This window comes from Onychostruthus taczanowskii, unplaced genomic scaffold (assembly GCF_017590055.1).
Source record: "Onychostruthus taczanowskii isolate IOZ18803 unplaced genomic scaffold, ASM1759005v1 scaffold30, whole genome shotgun sequence".
Taxonomy (NCBI): domain Eukaryota; kingdom Metazoa; phylum Chordata; class Aves; order Passeriformes; family Passeridae; genus Onychostruthus; species Onychostruthus taczanowskii.
In genome coordinates, this window is record NW_024500350.1 from 6,510,955 (window position 1) to 6,531,001 (window position 20,047).

At 53.4% G+C, this 20,047-nt stretch overlaps 1 protein-coding gene across 1 annotated transcript; it reads right to left on the reverse strand.

Annotated features, from left to right (window-relative positions):
• Window positions 1-93: 93 nt before the first annotated feature.
• On the reverse strand, window positions 94-19,938 carry WIPI1 (WD repeat domain, phosphoinositide interacting 1). The gene is made up of 13 exons (XM_041409142.1): window positions 19,916-19,938; window positions 18,318-18,400; window positions 16,880-17,049; window positions 13,266-13,362; window positions 9,884-9,981; window positions 8,742-8,834; window positions 8,426-8,496; window positions 7,637-7,744; window positions 7,101-7,265; window positions 6,865-6,972; window positions 5,403-5,524; window positions 4,591-4,691; window positions 94-627 (listed from the first exon to the last, which is right to left on the reverse strand). Exons 3-13 carry the CDS (start codon window positions 16,964-16,966, stop codon window positions 580-582), a joined length of 1,098 nt encoding a protein of 365 aa, XP_041265076.1. The 5' UTR covers window positions 16,967-17,049; window positions 18,318-18,400; window positions 19,916-19,938; the 3' UTR covers window positions 94-579.
• Window positions 19,939-20,047: the final 109 nt, after the last annotated feature.

A 20,047-nucleotide genomic window follows, 5' to 3' on the forward strand; every position in this document is an offset into this window, starting at 1 on the left:
GTGCTGCCCTCACCCCAGCCCCCAAACCCTCTCCTACTCCCCAAACTTAATCCAGACTGACACCTTTAGGGCCCCAAAAAGAACAGCAGGAGCTGCCAGGGACAGACTGTGACTTTATTCTGTCTTTCAACATAGCAAATGGCATCTTCTCTAATATCACTGCAAAAATACTTTGCCTGGGTTAAAATAGTCTGTATATACTGTACAAAGACATAAGTTTAATATCTCTTCCTATAAGTACATTTATACACATAAAACAGCATAAATTAGAAAAGGGACAAATGGGTATATAAAATTCTGGTTACATACAAATCTGATTAAATTAGCATTTACACTGTGGTTCTAACATAGAGTTTGTTAAATAGAGCCATGTGCATACAGTACATTGACACCCCACCCAGACACAAATTAAAACAGGGGCTAACAGGGCCAGGTGTTCACTTAGAGGAAAAAGTCTGGCCCACCTTAATTTATATTTTTTTTCTCATCTCGGGGACTCACAGATCTGTTCTTCGAAACTCCTGGCTTTTCCAGAGCACCTCCCAGCAGCTGTCCTAAGCGTGGGTGTTTTGCTTCTCCTCATGACCTCTTCGCCTTGCCCGGCTGACCTCCACGGCACAAGATTATCTACCAAAATCAAAACACAAGGGCCTTACTTTTCCCAGCACCAGGGAGCGTTTCCAGTGGGTTTTACGCACATGGGAGGAGCAGGGGGAGGGATGTCCCGCAGTGTTTTACTTTCCATCCAAAGGCAGATTGGTGAGAGGTTTATTTATTTGCTCTCCCCCTCCCCAGATTTACAGTCCTGGGAACAGGAACCATCTGGATCAGTGATAAGTGGCTCTGGCCTCTGGCTGGCACTGCGCTCAGCAGAGCCAGGCTTTGGGGAGTGCAGTTCCTGGGGGTGAAGTGCATTTGCCTCACTAAGTGCTCCCAAAAAGCTCAGCTCTGGGGTGGCTGGAGGGAAAGGTTTGTGCTGAGCATCCTGCATTGCTCCGGGGCCTCTGGATGGATCACAGAGCTCAACTCCAACATGTTAGACAGGATTAAGGGAGGGAAAGCCCAGCCTAAACACCAGCAAAGCCTCTGAGCGAAAGAGTGAAGCAGGAGCAGAGAAGAACCGGCAGCAGCAGGACCCTGATTCACCTCCCATCAGCTACTCCTGCCACAGAGATCCTGGGTGAAATGTGCCCCTGCTCCTGATGAGGCATGGGCAGCCCTGGCACAGATCTGTCCCAGCTCCAGCCTTGCCAGACGTGACCTGGAAGGGATGTGCAGCCCACAGCTCCTGCTGCACAGGGTCTCTGCCAGCTCCTCCTCCAAGGTCTGTCTCTCCACGAGCTGCAGGACCATCACTGGCCAGGTTTCCAGGCACAAGCATTGACACTGGATGGCACAACTCCCAGGGGACCTCAGATAATGTACTGATAAGCTGGGCTTAATCCTGCAAGCCCCAGCTGCCCAAAATGCCAGGCTCAGCTACAAGGGCAGGAGCCAGGTTCTGCCAAACTCCCTCATCCCCTATGACACATAATTACAAGTAGAGGCTCAGTGGAAAGTCTGTGGCCTTTCCTCTGCTACCAGCCAGCTGTTAAAAAATAATCACTTAAATTAATTAAGTGTCCATATCCATGCAAGAGAATGAAGGAAACACCATCCAGCAAGCAGCCAGGAGGAATCTGGGCCAATGCTGCTTCCACAGAGCCAGAGATGTATCTGCAGCCTGGTTTGCTGTATCAAGATCTGTGGTCTGGAGCAGCAGAGGGGTGTGTGGACCTCATGACAGGGCACCCATTTTTGCCCTGTCCCCCTGGATTTTTTCCCTCCAACAGGCAGCAGCATCCTTTGGCAGCACAGGACAGTGCCCAGACTGGAGGAGCCAAAAACCAATGGGAAAGAGATGGTTTTTAAGAGTGATGGAGTATCAGTGAGGGGAAGTTGCCTTTGAAGAGCTGATTGCAGTCTCACTTGACTTAATGAAATGGCTCTCCTGATAAAACCTTCACCTCTGGGCCCTGCAGCCAAATGCAGGATGGATCACCTATGTCTGGAAAGCACTGACCAATCTGCTGGAAGCAACCTCTTCCTGCAGAATCCCAGGAGTTTTGGGCAGATCCCCTGGTTGCACTCCCCAGCTGCACACAAGCTATGCTGCTTGCAGAATCCTGTAGGATTTCTTTTGCCAAACCTCACAGCACCACTGCAGTGCCCTGCCTGGCCCCAAACACAGCCCCTGCACCACTGGAAACCTCACTCCCTGCCACACCCACAGAACAGGGGTGGCTGCTCAGGCAGGTGAGCAGAAAACAGCCCAAAATGCCACAATTTTGCAGCTAGAGCTGGCTTTGCTCTTCTGATCCTGCAGGGTGAGGGCTCTGCAGCCTCATCCCTGCCCATCCAGCACAGCACCCTTGGCTTCGGCCCCCTGTCCTCCTCAGTAACACCTGAGTCCTTCCTGCCCAAGACCAGCAGTGACTGGGAGTGCTTAATCCACCCCATCCATGTAGGAATTGTCATTGAACTGGTTTAACCTCCTTCTGCAATCCTGGCACCAGCAGCAGCAACATCCACGTTCCCTCTTGTGAGGCCACTTTTTATGAGTCCTCCTTGGGCTCCTCATCTCCTCTCTGATCTGTCCCTCCTTCCACTTAAGGAACAGGCAGTGTTTGACAGATTTTATGTCAGGCTGAAGCTGGTTTTCCTCAGTCTTTAACAGCTGAGCCTCTGAAGTCTTGCTTGAGGTCAAGGGAAGACAAGAGGTTTCAAAATGGGGAGAAACTGTGGGGTTTGAGCACTGCTGTTTCTCCAGAACCATGTCTGAGTTCAAAGCCATACCGTGGGCTGCGGGTGAATATTCCATTTTGTCACAAGTTTTGAGGTTTTGAAAAGTCTTTTTGTTGCACACTGGAAAACAAACAAAACCCTTCCCATGTTTCCGCAAAGCCGAACGCTGTCAAAACATTTTTGTTGGATAAGGTCAGGTTTTCTCCCCCTCCTTCTCTGCACAGGAGTGACCAATGCCTGAAACCCCCTTCACTGAGACTGGAGATCTCAAGTGCTGAGAAAACAGCCAAGTTCAGTGAAATGCAGAGCATCCAAACATCCTGAGTGCTCCCACTGCGAGGGCAACCCCCAAACCCAAGAGCGGGGGCTTTATCTGGAAGCTCCGTTTGCTCAGGCACCGTTATCAGGGAGTATTTTTGGAAAGCACCTTCCCTTCCCACACCACCTCCTCCCTAACAATACACATGTCACTGCTGTGTCAGGTTAATGACAGGATTGGGAGGGATCAAAGTTCATTTCATAAAGCACCTGCTGTGCTACAGCAGGGGTTTGGGGCTGCTTTCATCCAGCACAGTCCCAGCAGGAAGCCTCATTCAGGAGCAGCGTGATCCCTGCATGCTGGCATTTGCTTGTCCCCAAACCATGAGTTCAAGAGCAGGTTTAGCAGAAGGAAACAAAGGATTTCTCTCTGTCCCTGCTGCTCCTTCCAGGGGCCTGGGCCATCACCTTCTCTGGGCACAGTGAGGGAGACTTTTTAAATACCCTTCTTGAGTAATGGAGTTGGACAAGTGGGAAATTCCTGCTCCCAGTTTGCAGCACGGAATGTTGCAGGTAAGGAAAGAAATAATCTGAGGCTTGTGTGAGTTGAGCAGGGTTTAGGTGGTGCTGGCTCAAAGAGAGTCATGAGCCAGTCTCCTTTTATCTAAGTAACACTTTGCCTCAGCTCAGAGGAAGGTGCCTCACAGAGGTCAGCTCAGCACATGGAATGAATCCTGGGATAAGGTTTGTACTTCCTCCTTTTCAGGCAAAACTCCAACAGCAGGATATGTAAAAATGAAGTAAGGAATTCCAAAAGCCTGCCAAAGCTGCAACCTGAAATCCATTACAGTATTCTGCTGCATTACTGCTATGAAGACACCACTGATTACAACCAGATCATAGCACAGACCAACATTTGTCCAATTAGGGGTTAGATACATAATTAATGAGTGTGGAATAGGAAAAGGAGCCAGAAAGACACTGCCAGGCTGAAGTTAGATTGAAAAATCCACTAGCTCCTTCCAATGGTAACTGAGAAAGTGCCACATAAAAATCATAACATGGTTTAAAACTCTGTTATTCCTTTCATCTTTGTACTTGGAAAAGGAGTTTCCTTCTCAGTTACCTTGGAAATGAAGAGACTGGTGAGGTTCAGGTATGTTCCAGTTGCATTCCATGAACTAACACAACTGACTGAAAATGCAACGGGGTATTAAGTTTTTATTTCTAAATTGTTCCAATTAAAACTATTCCTGGTAGTATTAGAAATCTGCAGGAGGCACAAAGGTTAGGTCTGGATCTGAACACCATTCAGCAAGTTAGTTCAGATCTATCTCTGCTTAGGTTTGATCACTTTTGCCCCATCCCCAGCTGCTGTTTAGCGGGGCTGTCATTTTCCTGGCACTGTCCCTAGAACCCATCCAGTTATTTTAGGCTTCCCAGTGAGCTGGGACAAGGAGGGGGCCATGGAATCTCTTCTGGGAGAGGTTACTACTTCCTTCTCAGCATGAGGGCTGCACTGCAGGTTTAGGGGTCCCGAATGCTCACAGGAGGAAACTCATTCTCATCATCCAGACAGACTGGTCCAGTTGCAAACTCGTGCTCTGGGATAACCTCCCCCCGCAGGGCTCCGCCGTCCTCCGAGTAACCTGGCCAGGGGAAAACACCAAGGGTTACTGCAGGAAGGGATGGGAGGAGCTGCACACAAGCAGCAGACACTGTTACCACCTCTTCAGTACTGAGCTGCTTCCTCTGGCTTCGTGGACTGAGGAAGAGGAAGGTGTCTCCAGGGATACTATGGATTATGGATGAACTACATGGCCAGCTCCTGTGGCAGCAGCTTTCCTCCTCCTGCCATGAACCTAAGCACCAATTTCAGAGTAAGATCTGCATTTGTATGCGGATCTTGCACTTGGGAACATAATGAGACAGTCATCCAGTCTTTTCCTGCAGCAGCTTAGTGCAAGGTGTACCAGCTTCAGAGACTGTGGCAATCTCACCACAAAAACAGTGACTGACTGTGTCAGTGACTGACACAAAAACAGTGAGCCCTGACTCCTACACCCATGGTTACAACTCCTGGAAACCACCTGGCAGCAGCTGCTGTCTGCCAAAGAGTGGTTCCTGCTCTGCCTTGGGCCTGTCTGTGGCACAGGGAGCAGAGCTGGCACAGGAAGCAGAGCAGAAAACTCATGCCCTGTTTTTGTGGCAGGGGATGAACCTGGTGAGCTCCAAAGTCCTGCTGCCCCAGCGTGCAGTGCACATGTGATGATCCTGGATGAGCCCTTGGAATGTGGGACACTTTCCACTTTGCCCCAGGTGGTTTTGTGCCTTCTGCCAAGGGCAGATGTGGTGCTTACCTGGCATGGTCGAAGTTGAAGGCACTGTACTTTGTCTGGCTACAGTTGCTGCATAAGATTGAGGTACTGGAGGCTGAAGGTCGTTTTCTTTGTTCTCCTCCATCTTTCCTGAGCCAAGCAGACTAATTGTACAGATCAAGAGAGAGGAGAAGAGTTAGTTCTGATCCTGGCTGTTCCTCCCCAGCTCCAGCTAAGACAAGCCCATGCATCCACATCTCCTCGAAGCACATCACCCATCCCCATCACTGCATGCAGCAGCCCCAGCAGTGCTGTGGACAGGGGAGCATTGTGCTCCACAAGGAAAGCAGGGGGTGAAGAAGGAGATAGGGGAAGCACCACTTCAGCTGGAGGACAATGCTGGCACGGGAACAGAAGGGAACAGACTGACCACAAAAGCTTTAGGTTACAAAGGCAAACAGTGTTTCTAATCACAGAGGGGGCTCCGAAGGGCTTCCAACAGGAGCAGACTAGATGGGAAAAGCAGTCCTGGCTAGTTTAGGACAGAGTTTGAGCAGAGATATAGTATGATGTAATGTAACTCATGACCCAAGGGCCCTTTTCAGCCCTCTGATGCTCAGAGGAGCCCACATGACAAGGCTGGGGGCTGCGGGCGGCGCGCGCTGGACAGCGCAGCTTTGAAGTGCTTTTGTTTTGTGGCTTTTCCAAAAGCTGCTGGCACTTTCCTGGCTGGCAGCCACCTCCTGGCCTGGAGCACATGTTACATCTCACCCCACCCCAAAGGCTTCACATGTGGAGCCAAGCAGCCCAGATGTGTGCGGGGGGGTTACGTGCTTAATGGGATTTGCATATGGCCTGAAGAGCGGCGGGGGAGGCTCTGTTTTCACAGAATCCCAGAATGATTTCGGTTGGAAAAGACCTCTGAGATCATCCAACCCAACCTTTGACTGATCACCACCAGCCTGTCACCCAGACCAGGGCACTGAGGGCCACATCCAATCATTCCTGGAGCAACTCCAGGAATGGTGACCCCACCACCTCCCTGTGCAGCCCCTTCCAATGCTTAACAACCCCTTCCATGAAGAAATTCCTCTGCTTTGGCACTGGGGTTTGTTCTCAGAAGCTCAGTGTCACTCCACACCATCCTACCCCCAGTCAGCTCTCCAGCACCCACTCCAAGCTGGAGAAGGTGCTCTGCTCTCCTGCCACCACAATGGTCAGAGCTCTGCTGCTGAAGGCATCTCCTAAAGCACAGCCTGCCCAGTCTAAGCTGGGTTGTCCCACAGCTGCCACAGCATCTGAAGTGTCTCAGGTTTCTCCTGCAAGAAGCCCTGTGTCCCTGCCTGCTGATGTGCTTCCCAGCCACGTCTGTCAGATCAGGTAACTCCAGTCACAAACTCAGTTCTAACCTTCTTGTTCCTCCATTTTGTGTTGCCAGGTGAGATTTCCCTTCATTTTTTAAAAGATCAGTCTCTGTATGAGGTGTGAGTGGAAGCACAGTTACCTGTGATTTTTAATTAGGACGCACTCCCCTCCATCCTGTGGGTCCAGGTTATAGATGTAAAGATGTCCATCCGACGTCGTCACCAACAGCCGAGGCAGCTTCTGAATCCTGCTGGGAAAAGCATCCTGAGGCCAAAACCCTCACCCACAGACACAGCAGCACCCACAGCACGTGCTCTGCAGGCAGGGGACGAGGTAAGGCTGGCCTGGCCCAGGGCTCAGCAGCTCAGTACGCACGTGGACAGGGCACAGATGTTCCTCTGCCCGGAGATGTTCAGCCGGACGGTGGCAAAGGCTCGGTCCTGGCTCATCATGCCCGACACCTGGGCAGGGAGGTAGTTGGTAGCAGCCTGGAACATCTTTCCCATGTAACCACTCCAGGTTGGAGGCTCCTCTGGCCGGCTGAGGGGGTCACAAAGCAGTGTCAGTGGGGTTAGCACGATCAGCGTGACAAAATGTCAGGAACAGACCTGATCTCACACGGGTGAAGGGTTTTCTGGAGCACATTTACACTGTGCACCAGCCTGGCTGGAGAAGACAGGGGACAGTGGCACCTAATAAAGCCAGAGAGACCTGGAGAGGCCGACAGCAGGGGTGCAGTGTGTGGCTTTCCAAAGAGTGAGTCCCTCAGGACACAAAGACACTGTGCACCTGGAATTGCTCATGGAGAGTACGTGGTGAGGACGTGGAGAGCAGCTGCAGCTGTGTAAACACACACCTTTGAAGCAGACACAGCCTTGGGGCAGGCAGGGTAACCCAGGCTAACCCCTCACCTGTCTGTGAGATGCTCCAGTTTGAAGATGTGCACGGTCTCCGTGTTGCTGGAAGCACAGAGGAACTGGGAATCCATGCTGAACACCAGGGAGCTGATGTTCACATACCTAGAGCCGAGCAAGGACAGCACTGGTCACTCCCACAGCAATGCATTCAAGGGGAACTGCTGGGTTTGGCTCACAGAGGAGGGGATGGGCAGGAAGGAGACCCATCCATGGTGAGGATCACCCTGCACAGCTGCTGCTGAGCCTCTGGGCTCAATGATGAGCCATTCCCTAATCCCTTTGCTCAGCAAGGATGGGGGTAGCCTCAAGCTGGTAGCAAACAGCCAGAGAGGGGAAAACGTCCTTGCTCACAGAGCTGCCTGTGGAGGGAACATCTGTGCCAGCCTCATTGCAGCTTCTGGTGCTGCAGAGACCAGGGAAGATATCCAAAGTGCTGAACAGTGGGATACAAACAGCATCTCCTGCAGAGGTTCAGCAAGAATGAGGTCTCTGACAATTTTGGGGACTTCAAAATTTCAAATAAGAAAAAAGAAAGGACAGAGTAAATGGAGTGACTCCAGGTCTGTTCCCTGCCATCGCCCTGTTCTGTGACACACTGGAAGGAATCACTGAGCTGGGCACAGCCTGGCACAGTGACATTTCCAGCTGATACATTTGCTCTTGTTTTCCTTCTGCAAAAGATGCCAAAGCCACCAGGACCTGACGTTGCCCTGTGTCCCTGTGTTTACACTTTGGCTCCGGGAGCCCTCTGTGTACTTGTCACTGCCAGAAGAATGAACTGACCTTTTCATCCCTCGCCGGAATTCATAGAGTTTTTGCCCCCCAGGAATGGAAAATACACGAATGACTGTGCCCTGCAAAAAATGCAAATGGAAATACCACGTAGGAGCAGGCCAAGGAGCCCGAGCCCATTCCCTGACACACCCAGGAAACTCAGGATGTGCAAAGGCTCCTCCTGTTTGCCAGCTGGGCTCAATCTGATCCCATACACTGACCAGTCAGTGGCCCTTCTGTGCTGGCTGTGATTAAGAAGGGGCAGCTCAGGGGTGCTGATGCAGCCCTGGGCAGAGGGAGGGTACTTGCAGGCACACTCACTCACTTTTTCAGAAGCACTGGCCAACTTGGAGCCAGTGGAGTTGAAGGCGAGAGCAGCCAGAGGCCCATCGTGGGCAGGAATGGTGCAGGCTGTTTTCTGTAGGGCACAAGGGAACGTGAGAGCAAAGGCACACGCTGGTCCTTGGACTGTGTGGGCAAAGGGACACGCTGGTCCTCGGACTGTGTGAGGGCAGGGTGTTCCTGCCTTGCAGCCTATCCACACCTGCTGATATGGATTCACGGGATCATCATGTGCTGATGGTATCCCTTCAACATCCTCAGCAGTTTATCTCTGCCCTGCCTTGAGTTCATTCCCCAGCTATTACGGCCATTGTGATTACAGGACACTCACCCCAGGGGTAGAGAACCTCAGCTCCCTGCCTCTCCAGGGTTCAGGATTGTGCCTGCATCCTCTCCAAAGCCTGGCCCTTCCATGTCGGGGTGAGGGCTGGCTTCCCTGCAATTCCCTGTGCTGCACAGCAAGTCCTGCTGCAGTGACACCACCCTGGTACCTGCAGGGAGCCCTAGCCCTTGCAGCACCTCTTGGAGCAGCAGTATTTTCCCTGTGCTCTGCTCCTCCCCTGCTGCAGATCCACAGCTCTGGCTGCACGTACGGAGCCACCAGCCTTATGTAACTCAAAGCCCTGGCATAAACAGTGGATAACATGACCCTGCATCCAGCCAGGGACAGATTTCCTAAGGGGACTTTGGACACTTTGCCCTCTCTGTGACTTAAAGAGTCAGGCATCCCTTCCAGCCCTCGGTGTGGCAAAGCTGCTCCAGGTCCTGTGCCGTGCCTGAAGCAGCTCCAACCCCCCTGACCCACGCTGGCCACATCATTCCCACGGGATCTGCTGCTGATGCTCCCACAACAGCCCCAGTGTCAGCCTGGCAGTGGCCCTCGGGCTGCAGGGCAGTTGGTCACATTTCCCCGAATATCCTGTGCTGGGAGATGCACGTCCTGATCCCAGAGCTGTCTGCTCCGAGCATGGGGGATACGTCCAGATGTGCCTACCAGGCAATTCCCTTGCACTCCAGCTCGGTGGAGTGTATTTATTCATCCTTCCCAAGGGCCCCGTTGGCTTTGCTGTGGCTCTGTTTGTTTTCAGCCCCTGCCGGTATCCAAAGGCTGAGCCTCGCACTTACCAAAGTATTTCCGTCGTAAAGCGCGATCTCTCCGCTGGTCGCGCTGCCGGGATAAGCCAAGTAGGAGTTGGCGTGGTTGATGGAGAGAGCACACAGACCTGGCAGGGGTACAAGGACACGGCTGAGGCTGTGAGTGGGGGGAGGACAGCACGGGGCACGGCGGGGGCTCGGGCTCCGGCTCCTTCTGGGACTGCTCGTACCGGCGCTGGGAACACCTCGGCCATGGGGACATCTGCTGGTACGGGACAGAACGGCGGCTGTGCCCCGCCACCCTCCCCGAGCACGGGGAACCCAGATCCGGCTTTTCAGCACACTCTGGGATTTCCCCTTGCATTATCTCCCTGGAGAAGGCAGGAGTAGGTGCGTGAAACAGCAAATGTGGGTCTGAGGGCTGACAGAACTCCTGTCCAGCCACATCTGGACATGTCCAGATGTGCACAGGGTGTAGGTGCCGGGTTGGAAGCTCAGAGGAGCAGCCCAGCATGGGTGCAGCTCTATTGCAGCCTGGCTGAAGGCAGTGCCATTTCCTTCTGCTCTGAATGGAAAAGGGAAGCAGAGAAAGACAAAGGAAATGCGCCAGCTGTGCAGGGAGTTTCCGGCCGACGAGGAACTTGAACGTAGCGAAATTTTAAGCGCAGGGGGAATTCTTCCCCATAAGAGCCATCTGGTTTTGTGCCAACACGAGCACAAAGATTCCCAAATGCCACTCCTTTCAAAGTGGGCAGGAATTACAGGATGAGACAGGGATGGATGGATACGTGTGTGGGTACATCCATCCGCTTGTCCCCCAGGTGACCTCGGAAAAGAGCATCTCTTCCTGCCTCTCGTCCCGCTGCTGGCTGAGGATGCAGCCCGGTGAATCCTGTCACACGCCAAACGTGCCTGGCTCGCTTCCTGCCCCACATCCGTGTGCTCACAGCCCTCCCTAACCCGACCCGAGGCTCCAGCACGACCTGAGCTTCCTGACCCGCGGCGGGGGTCCCACCTAATCCCACGTGCGGAGGAAGCCGCGGGGTTAAAGGCAGCGGGAACGCTGCCACGGTCCCCGGAGGGGCCGGCGGGACAGCCACACACCGCACGTAGATGGGATGGGACGTGCCGTGCCGTGCCGTGCCGTGCAAGCCCCGTGTCAGGACACGGCCCTGGCCCCCGCCCAGCAGCAGCGGGGAAGGATCGGCCGGAGCTCTCGTTTTAGGTCATTGTTTATAACCAAACAAAGAGACCGCAGCGGAGCCAGGAGCTGCAGGATCGGCCAGAGGCCCCAGGGATCTGCTCCCCACGCATCCAGAGGCGTGCACATCACGCCAGGAATGGCGCACAGCGAGAGGCACGAGGAGCGCGGCAGCAGCAAAGGCGCGCAATTAAAAGGCAATTAAGGAGGGAGGGATGGGAGGAAGGCAAAGACAGCCCAGAGACTGCTGCTGTGATGAGCATCCTGCCCCCTCCGGAGGGTGATCCCCCGGCCCAGGCAGCACCGGGGGATCAGCACAGCCTTTCAGACAGGATCAGGGAAGGCTGGAGCTAAACAAAGCGAGCTCTGAGTGCCGGCTGAGTCACCCGCTCCCTCTGCTCCTCTGGCTGCAGAGCAGCCGGAAAACCAGGCCAGGGGAAAACACAGATGTGAGTGTACTGGGCTGACCTCGGGGACACACAAAGAACAAGGATCACAGGGCCACGGGCAGCCTTTGAAGATGCTCCTCTCCCCTCAGCAGCAGCCCCCCAGCCATAGCGAGGGTTGGTGCTGCAGCGGTGGGCTCAGGCAGGCTGGCACTGCTCAGATGGCACCTCTGGGAGTGCCACGTCACAGGTGGCTTCCTCAACCTGCATGGAAAAATGCTACTGTGTCCAGGAAGCCTGGCCTTGCCTTCAGGGCAGCAGGTCCAGGCATGTCCAGGGCTTGGGGGGAGCCACACGAGGTGGTTTCCAAAGCTGCAGTCACTCCCAAGACGTGCCCCCACAGCACACAAGCCACCTCAAGCACTGTGACCTCCTTGGTTCAAATCCTGCCCCTGATGTGAATCACATGAAAAACAACTGTCTTGGACACCGTGGGCATTTTCCTCTTCTACGTGGAGGAGGCTGGATCAGCAGCCAGGTGCTGGCCAGGAACAGCCAGATGACTGGCCAGTGTGGCTGCAGCAAACCCTGGTCCTCCTGTGCTGCTGTCACCGTGCCCAGGGCACACACTTTAGGGGGTGGCACATTTTCCATGTGCTCCTAAACCCCCCAGCACAGATTCCCACTCCTAAAAAAGCTGCACAAAGAGCACTGAGGCTGGACAGCCCTCACCTCCTAGACACACCGTCCTTGGGGTCAAGCTTGGGACCAAAGCAGGTGGCCCAGGAACAGGGGCACTGCGCTTGTCACACAGCTCATTTCAGTGACAGCTGCTGCAGTAAAAGGGCTTTAAAACACTAAGCCCATACACAGCCTGTGATCTGCAGCATCCCAGTCCTGCCCTGCTGCTCTTAAACCATGACCTGATCCTCCAGCCCCTCTGCAGAACAGCTCCAGGCCTGGGTATCCCTGCCCATCCTGCTGCTGGGCCTTCTCAGGAAGGTTTTAAACTTTAATTATATTTGCAGCACTTAGCATGTTTAATCCACACAGAGAGCCCATCTGGTGAGACCTGAAGTAGGTCAGGGGAGCTGCTGGCAGAGCATCCCTTGAAAGCCTCGGGGCCAAGCGTGAGCACATCAGCAGCTTCCCAAGCACCCAGCCATGAAAGGATGCTGCAGGACAGCACAGCACCACGGGCACCCGGCCAAGCTTCCCTCTCTGCTGCTAAAAATAGCCTCTCCCAGCAGCAGGAAAGCCGGATTCCCCTGTGCCACACACACAGGATCTGTGCTGCAGCCACCTGCCCTCAGCTTTGCAGCCTGCATGCAGTTACAGCAGGTGGCAGCTCCTGGGAACTCCCTGTCAGGGACTGGGGCTGTGCCTGGCTGTGTGTTCTGTCCCCAGTGATCACTTTGGGAGCTGACCCCAAAAGTAAGTCAGACCCTTCTGCCCATCTCTGCTCTCCTTTGATGCATCTGCTCTGGCCAGAGCAGGGGTTTGCTCCAGACAGGGCAGGGTTTTGCTCAGGACAGAGCTGATCACAGCACCAGGCCTGACAGAGCCCAAGGAGAGTTTGGCAATGCTCTGGGCACAGGGTGGGATGTTGGGATGCTGCTGTGCAGGGCAAGGAGTTGCATTCAGTGATCCCTGTGGGTCCCTTCCAACTCTGCTTATCCCATGATTCTCCCAAGCCTGCCTGACTGCCTCCATGCATTTCTGACTTCCCAGTGCTGGATTGGGTGCACAAGCCACAGGCTGGTTTAAATTCTAACAGTGCTGTGGCTCTCCAAAGCTCCCTTTCACACAGTTCTGCCAAGCTCACCTGTTGTGTTGGGAGGTGTATCCATAATAGTCTTCAGAAGCTTCATGTCCTTGATGTTATGGATGTAAATGGACTCTTCCAGGCACACCACCAGCCTCTGCAAGGACACAGGGGACATGCACAGAACCAGCAGTGCCTCTGGCTGCTGCTCCCACACTTCCCAAACCCAAACCTTTGCTGTCAGACAAACCCAACAGGAATTTCCCACACACTGAAATGGAACAGAAACATGATCTCTTCTGCTTCTCACCCCCTCTCACAGTTTGGCTTGTACAACTCTTGTTTTGAGAGAAAGCCTTGCTTTAGAGAGAAGACTAAACACCATGACTTCTCTGCTCCTCTGCATCTTCCACATCCCCAGGAACAGGAAGACCCACCATGGTTACACCCTATCTCAGGCCTTGACTGCCATCTATCCCTACCCCAACTTTTCTCTGCAGTTCAAAATGAACTTTTGATCACCAAGACCTGGCAGCAGAGAGGCTGCAATCCTGCTTGTCAGTGTGCCTCCAGATGGGAATGCAGGCCCTCTGCCCTGACTACCTCCTGATTTGGGAGACAAATGGAGGTGCTGGGTCTGCCACTGCTGCTAAGCTTAATGCAGCTGCCCAGCACATGAATGTTTCTTTTCCCCTTTGGTGTCAGCAGAGAAGACTCTGCTTTCTGTGCCCTGCAGAACTGCACAAACACAGAGCTGAGACACATTTGCTCAGGGACAATCACCCTTGCACCATCTTGGCTGAGGGGCTGGGATTCCCAAGTTCAGGTGCTCGTACCTCTTCTGCTGACCCTGCCAAGAACATCCACCCAGCCACGAGGAGCTGCCAAGCCAAGGGGAGGCAGGGCAGAAGGGCAAAGGGAAGCCTGATGCTGTAACCTTAGCCCTGGGCCACCATCTCTGTGGCCACTCAGCCTTGTGTCACCACAGAGGCTTTCTGCACACAGGCTTTTTTTGGGACCAGGCTTTGGGTCTGCCTGAAGGGCTGAGCTTTGTAAGTCCAGCAAGTGCACAGCTTCAACTCCCTTATGCCAAGAGCCCAGAAGCACTACAAACATCCCAATAAAAGTCTAAGCCCAGACCCCATCCATCCTGAAGCTGGAGCACCCAAATCCATGTCCAGGAAGCCTCCACCTCTTCAGAAATGAGGCCACTTATTTAGTATCTAAATGTGGAGCTTAGTCACTAACTTGAAACACCCACATTAAAAATCTTTGCCTTGCTCCACCATTACTCTCAGATCAAACTCTTTCCCACTTCTATTCCTGCTAACCACAGCATCTGGGGCTGTGTCAGAGCCATTTTGCATTTCCAGGAAGACTTTGCCTTTTCTACAGTAAGAGCCATCCACTTGCAAGCAGAGGAATATTTATACAGCTGATTTGGGCAAAGCCACCATGTGCTTTCCCAGAATGGGCTGCTCTTGATGTCCAGGTGAAGGGAGGTTTCCAGATGATGGCAAAGCAGCAGCCAGAGATGCTGGCACCCACAGGGATAAAATCCAGGAAAGTTTGGGATGTGAAGAGGCAGAGGAGGTCTGGACAAGCTCAGCAGGAGCTGGAGAGGGCTGGTTCACCCCTCCTGGCCTCCATGCAGCCCCGTGGCCATGTGAGGTCACTGGGATGGGGTTTATCCTCACTGTGAGCCTCAGAGGCGGTGCTGTGATTGCTACACAGGGTCAAGGCACTGCTTATTGTCCAAAATGTCACTGCTCACCAGCTCCTTCTGTAGTTTGGATGGATCAGGTCAGCTGAGCTGTGCTTGGGGACTGAAATGGGTTTGGACACAGCCAGACAAACACCTCAAACCTCTCCAAAGAGCTCAGCAGGGTTTCAGCAGTGAATGAAAACCCAGGAGCTTCCCAGCAGTCCCAGAGCACAGCCTGATTGCCCACTTTGAGACAAATCAGGATTTACCTCCACTCATTCAGAGTTATCATGGAGCTTGGAACTAAGAATTCCCACAACAACAACAACAGAGGGCTTTGCTTGTTTGCACAATGAGGACTTTTTCACAGAGAGAACAGATTGAAACATGCACCTTTTGTTTGAGACCTGTTCCTGGTTAATTTGTCACCATTTCCCTGAGTTAATGCCTTGTCTGGGATTTGTCCTTCTGTGAACTTCCAGGGGAGTGCAGCTTTCCTACAGAAGCTCAGGCAAGAGCTCAAGTGTCACATGCAGAATCTGATGGCCACCAGTTTAACTCCCGCATGCAGACTGAAATAATGACTTCTCTCCAACCTACCCAAATTGGGAAGAGTCAGATGGGACTTGAGGAAAAAGTTCTTTGTGAAAAGGGTTATGAAGCATTGAACATGTTCAGGGCAGTGGTGGGGTCACCATTCCTGGAGGGATTTAAAAAATGCGTGGATGTGGCACTTTGGAATGGGGTTTAGTGGTGGCATTGGCAGTGCTGGGGAATGGTTGGACTTGATGGTTTTATTGGTCTTTTCCAACCCGAATGACTCTGTGACTCTGTGTTTCTAAACATCTGTAGCATCTTCAAATCCCTCCAGGTGTGTCTGTGGCACAGCCAGAGGATGAGCTCAGCCCAGGATTTAAACCCCAGCTTATAACGCAGCCAAGAAATGTGGATTCAAGGCTGGGACTGTGCATCACCTTCAGGCAGCACATGGGGAGTAGCCTGAACTTATTTTATTCACACCAATCTCCTAGAGCTGCTCAGCAGAACCTCCCAGTTTATTTTTATACACACACATCTATCTGCAATTCAAAGGAAGTCTCTCTTTTGCCAGTTTCACTGTAAGCTTAAGTGAAAAAAATCCATTTAGGACAGATTTAATTGTAGTGCAGGAACTCCTGGTCAAAGACAGCTTTACTGGAAGCTCAGCCCAGAGAGCTCACTGCAGGTCTCACTGTTGCTAACTGAGGAGAGGCTGATTATATACAATTACCCAGACTGCTTATTTCTTCATTGTAAAATGTCCTCTGCCTCTTAGGGCATATACTTGGAAAATAATTATGGACAAAAAGAAAAGATGACTTAAAATCCTCCAAAAGAGCTCAGGGCTGCATGAGGCTGTGCCACATCAGAGAATAACACTCTAAAACTCTCATTGTAAGTGGCCTGAGTGGGTTTTATACCTTTAAAACAAAAACAAGGCTGCTAGCAGCACTGGGAAAGCAGCTTTTTGCCTTATCCACAGATAAGTGTGGAAAAGTTACTCTTGGGTTACAGATAAGTTACTCCTGCGTTTTTGTAACCAACTCTGAAGGTCTCATTTGCACCCAAGATGGCAGAGGTGGGCCTGAAGCCAGGATGTGGAATCCAAGGGAGGGAGGAACATGAAAAGGTGTTTTTTTGGCAGAGCTGTGTCCTGAACAGGCAAGAAGGCAGATGACAAAAAACCTTTGTGTAATAACTGCCACCAGAACAAGGCTGCATTTTCCTGAAGGAAACAGTGGTGGAAGATGATAGCACAGCCCTGCAGCTCCTGCCAGAGGCCTCTCATGTGGGGCTGGGAGGAGAGCACAGGCACCCAGCCCTCCAACCCCACTCACAGCCCCCCTGCAAAGCTCCCAGAATGCTCCCAGCTGGAAAGGCAAAAGCAGCAAAGAGGCAGAGTGGGCTGACTGTGGGTAACCCCTCTCACCTGCCGGTTCAGCCGGATGGACAGGATTTTACTGGAATAGCTGTAGTTGCAGATCTCTGTCCCTTTCTTGAAGTGGTAGACATTCATTTGCTGTGGCTTGGCATGGCTGACCACAACCACAAGGCTGCTGGAGAACAGACGCTCCACGATGTAAACATCTGGGATTTCATCTGGGCACACAAGGAGAGCAAGGCAGAGCCTTCAGCTGGGCTTGACTGCAGCCACAAGACTCAGCTCAAGAGGGGATGGGGTTGGGAGGCTTTGTGCTAAGGTGTTCAACATCACTTTTGTGAAAAATTTCTTGTGCCTGGCACAAAGCAATTAGGAGGGAGCAGGAAGGGGTAAAAGAATCTTGCCCTGCAGGCAGAAATGAAGCACCAGAGAACATATCCACTGGATGAACATACCCAGTTCTCTGACAGTGCTGTTGTGCCTCTCCCCCCTGGGCAGGGCCCAGCTGAAGCTAATCCTTAGGCCCTCCAGCTGCACTAGATCCTTGGGAAGGGGATATAAAGGGAGGAGCTCCCTCCCTTTGGGCAGAGGAGTTTTCTGGGGGATGTGAGGGGTTTAGTGAGGTAAGGCAGGAGCTGGTTGTAGCTTGCTGGTTCTTCTGTGTGGTGTCTGGTTTCTCTCAGCCTCCCTGAGGAAGCAAACAGTGGCTGCAGGGACTGTTTTTGGGATTACTCCTGCTGTGTGGAGAAGGCACCAGGCAATGGTGCTGGTGGCCCTGCACCTAAATCCCCAGGGACTGCCATTTCCAGCCTGCCCAGCCCCCCAGCCCTGAGTGATGCTCACTTTGGGCACTGGAGGAACAAAGGCTGCCCCACAACTGCCATGTGGGACTGGCTGTGCCTCAGCCCATCACCCTGAGTGTGTCACCAGCAGGGACCTCCTTCCCTTTGTCTGACTCTGAGAAAGGAGCCTGGACCCTGCTCCAGATGAGGCAGCTGTGTCTGATTGCTGAGGCTCCTCCTGCAGCCACTGAGAACATATCCACAGATGCATACCCAGCTGGCAAGTGTTATCTCCCGTGCAGCTCAGCTGAAGCAGCCTGGAGTCCCTGCTCCATGAGGCCAGGCTTGTTTTGGGCTGCTCAGTGTGTGCTACATGCTGCTGTGAGCACAGCTAAGAGCTGCAGGCCTGCTGGGAGTGACCTTCTCGACATGGAAACCCTGTTAAAAACATCTTGCTTGTAAATACCACACTGGATTAAAAGCCTGGGAGTTGTCCAGCAGCTGTGCTGGAAGCCTGTGGGCTGCTGCTCATGTACCTGAAACATTCTAGTGGGAAACTGCCTCTGAGTGCTGGGCTGCAGCACAGACTGCTGCTGTCAGGATGGCAGCAGTGGAAAAGAACTGGGCTCTAACAAAGGTGAAGGATTCCCACAAATTTAAGGTGCTGCTGGTCAATATTCCTCCTAGGGAAACAGGAGACTTACTGCTTTCATGGACCTGGTCCAGTTGCTCCACAGAACTTAAGGAGAAAAGTCTGTATCCAGTTGTGGTTCCAATTGCCAGGGAGCTGCAAAGACAAAGCAAAAAAACCTGCTGGTTCAGAGCTGAAGCCCTCCAGATGACAGCAAGAGTCCCTGCAGGGATGGTGTATGGTTTTGGCTGGGATGAGGATTTTTTGCCATATTAGCTTTGTGTTTTGGCTTTGTGCTGAACACAGGGTTGATAACCTGGGGATGTTTTTGTTATTGTTGAGCTGTGCTTGCAGTCAAGGCTTTTTCTGCTCCTCACCCCTCCAGTGAGGAGGCTGGGGGGGCACAAGGAGCTGGGAAGGGACACGGCCAGGACAGCTGACCCCAAGTGACCCCAGGGACATCCCAGGCCATCCATGTCAGGCTCAGGGGATAAAGGAGGAGGAAGGGAGGACATTTGGAGTGATGGCCTTTGTCGTCCTGTCCTGGGGATGGCTGGGCCCCTGCCTGACATTAAAAGTGGGGAATTAATTCCTTGTTCTGCTTTGTTTGCATGCATGGCTTTTGCTTTAGTTATTGATCTGTCTTTATGTCAGCCTGTAAGTTTTCTCACTTTCACCCTTCTGGTTCACTTTCCATCTCACTGAGTGAGGAGTTGGCTGGGGTTAAACCCTGACATTGAGGACATGAGTCGTTCCTGGCACAGTGGTGTGCGAAGGCACAACTTCAGATTCCAACCTAAATAATACAGAGTAACAAACTCAGGAATTCAGTTCTCCATCTGAGGCTGTTGCAGCCTACAGAAGGCAACCCTCTGAGAGAGCAAACTCATCCTCTCCTATGGCCCTGTACCTGCTGGAGGAACAAACAGGTCCAGATCTACCTGGGAGGATGCAGACAGGAGCTGTGGGTCACAGAAAGGGCTGTTTCCTCAGCCAGGGGCTGATCCACCTGTACTGACACAGGCTGGGGAAGCTCTGCTCTCACTGTTAAGGGTAGTGGACAGAGTCTTGCCAAGCAGAGTCTCTGCCCAGCTCCAGATGCAGTCAGCAGTGAGATCTAGGTCTTAAACCCGCAGCCAGCCCATAATAGCAATGCACAGCGTTTGCACTGGGGACAGTGGCCAGCAGCACATCCACATCCCTCAAAGCACCCTTTGTTCGGGCACACCAGTGCAAAGCAGGGCTGCCAAGGAAAGGGCACTTCCAGGTGTGAGTGAGGCCGGTATCTCTGATTCTTATCTCCGGGCCGATCCTGGCTCCGGGCTACAGCTGCCACATCCGTGCGTGCCTCGCTGCTCCGGGCGGTTTCTGCCGTCCCGGCTGGGAACGGCTCTCAAACCGGAGCAGGTAAAGCACCGGGCAGCGCGGAGCGCGGCTGTCACTGACGCCGAGCTGGGGCGGTGCCCTGGCACAGCCGCTCACCGAGAGCCTCGGGGGGTGCTGCTGGCCCTGGGCAACGCCGGCCCCTCCCCAGCGGCCGCAGCGCGCCGAGCAGACACGGCCCGGGAGCGCCGCTGCCCTGCCCGTCCCCAGGCGCTCCCCGAGCCGCGGGGGAGGCAAAGCCCGCCCATCGCTCCCAGTGCCGCCCCGCCGGGCTCGGGGGGTGCTCACCGGCAGCCGGCGGGGCCGGGGCCGCTCCGGCGGGATGGATCCGCCCGACCCCGGCCCGTGTGTGCGCGGTGAAGGGGGGGTTCCGCCGGGCCATCCCTGTGGGGACCCGCCCCGCTCCGGGCCGCGGGGCCG

Coding starts and splice junctions, on each gene's coding strand:
- WIPI1 (XM_041409142.1), bottom strand. CDS start 16,966: ATGAATGTCTACCACTTCAAGAAAGGGACAGAGATCTGCAACTACAGC. Junction 7,266..7,636: donor CTGGAGCATCTCACAGACAG/GTGAGGGGTTAG, acceptor TGACCCCCTCAG/CCGGCCAGAGGAGCCTCCAA. Junction 5,525..6,864: donor GTCCTAATTAAAAATCACAG/GTAACTGTGCTT, acceptor CTGTACAATTAG/TCTGCTTGGCTCAGGAAAGA.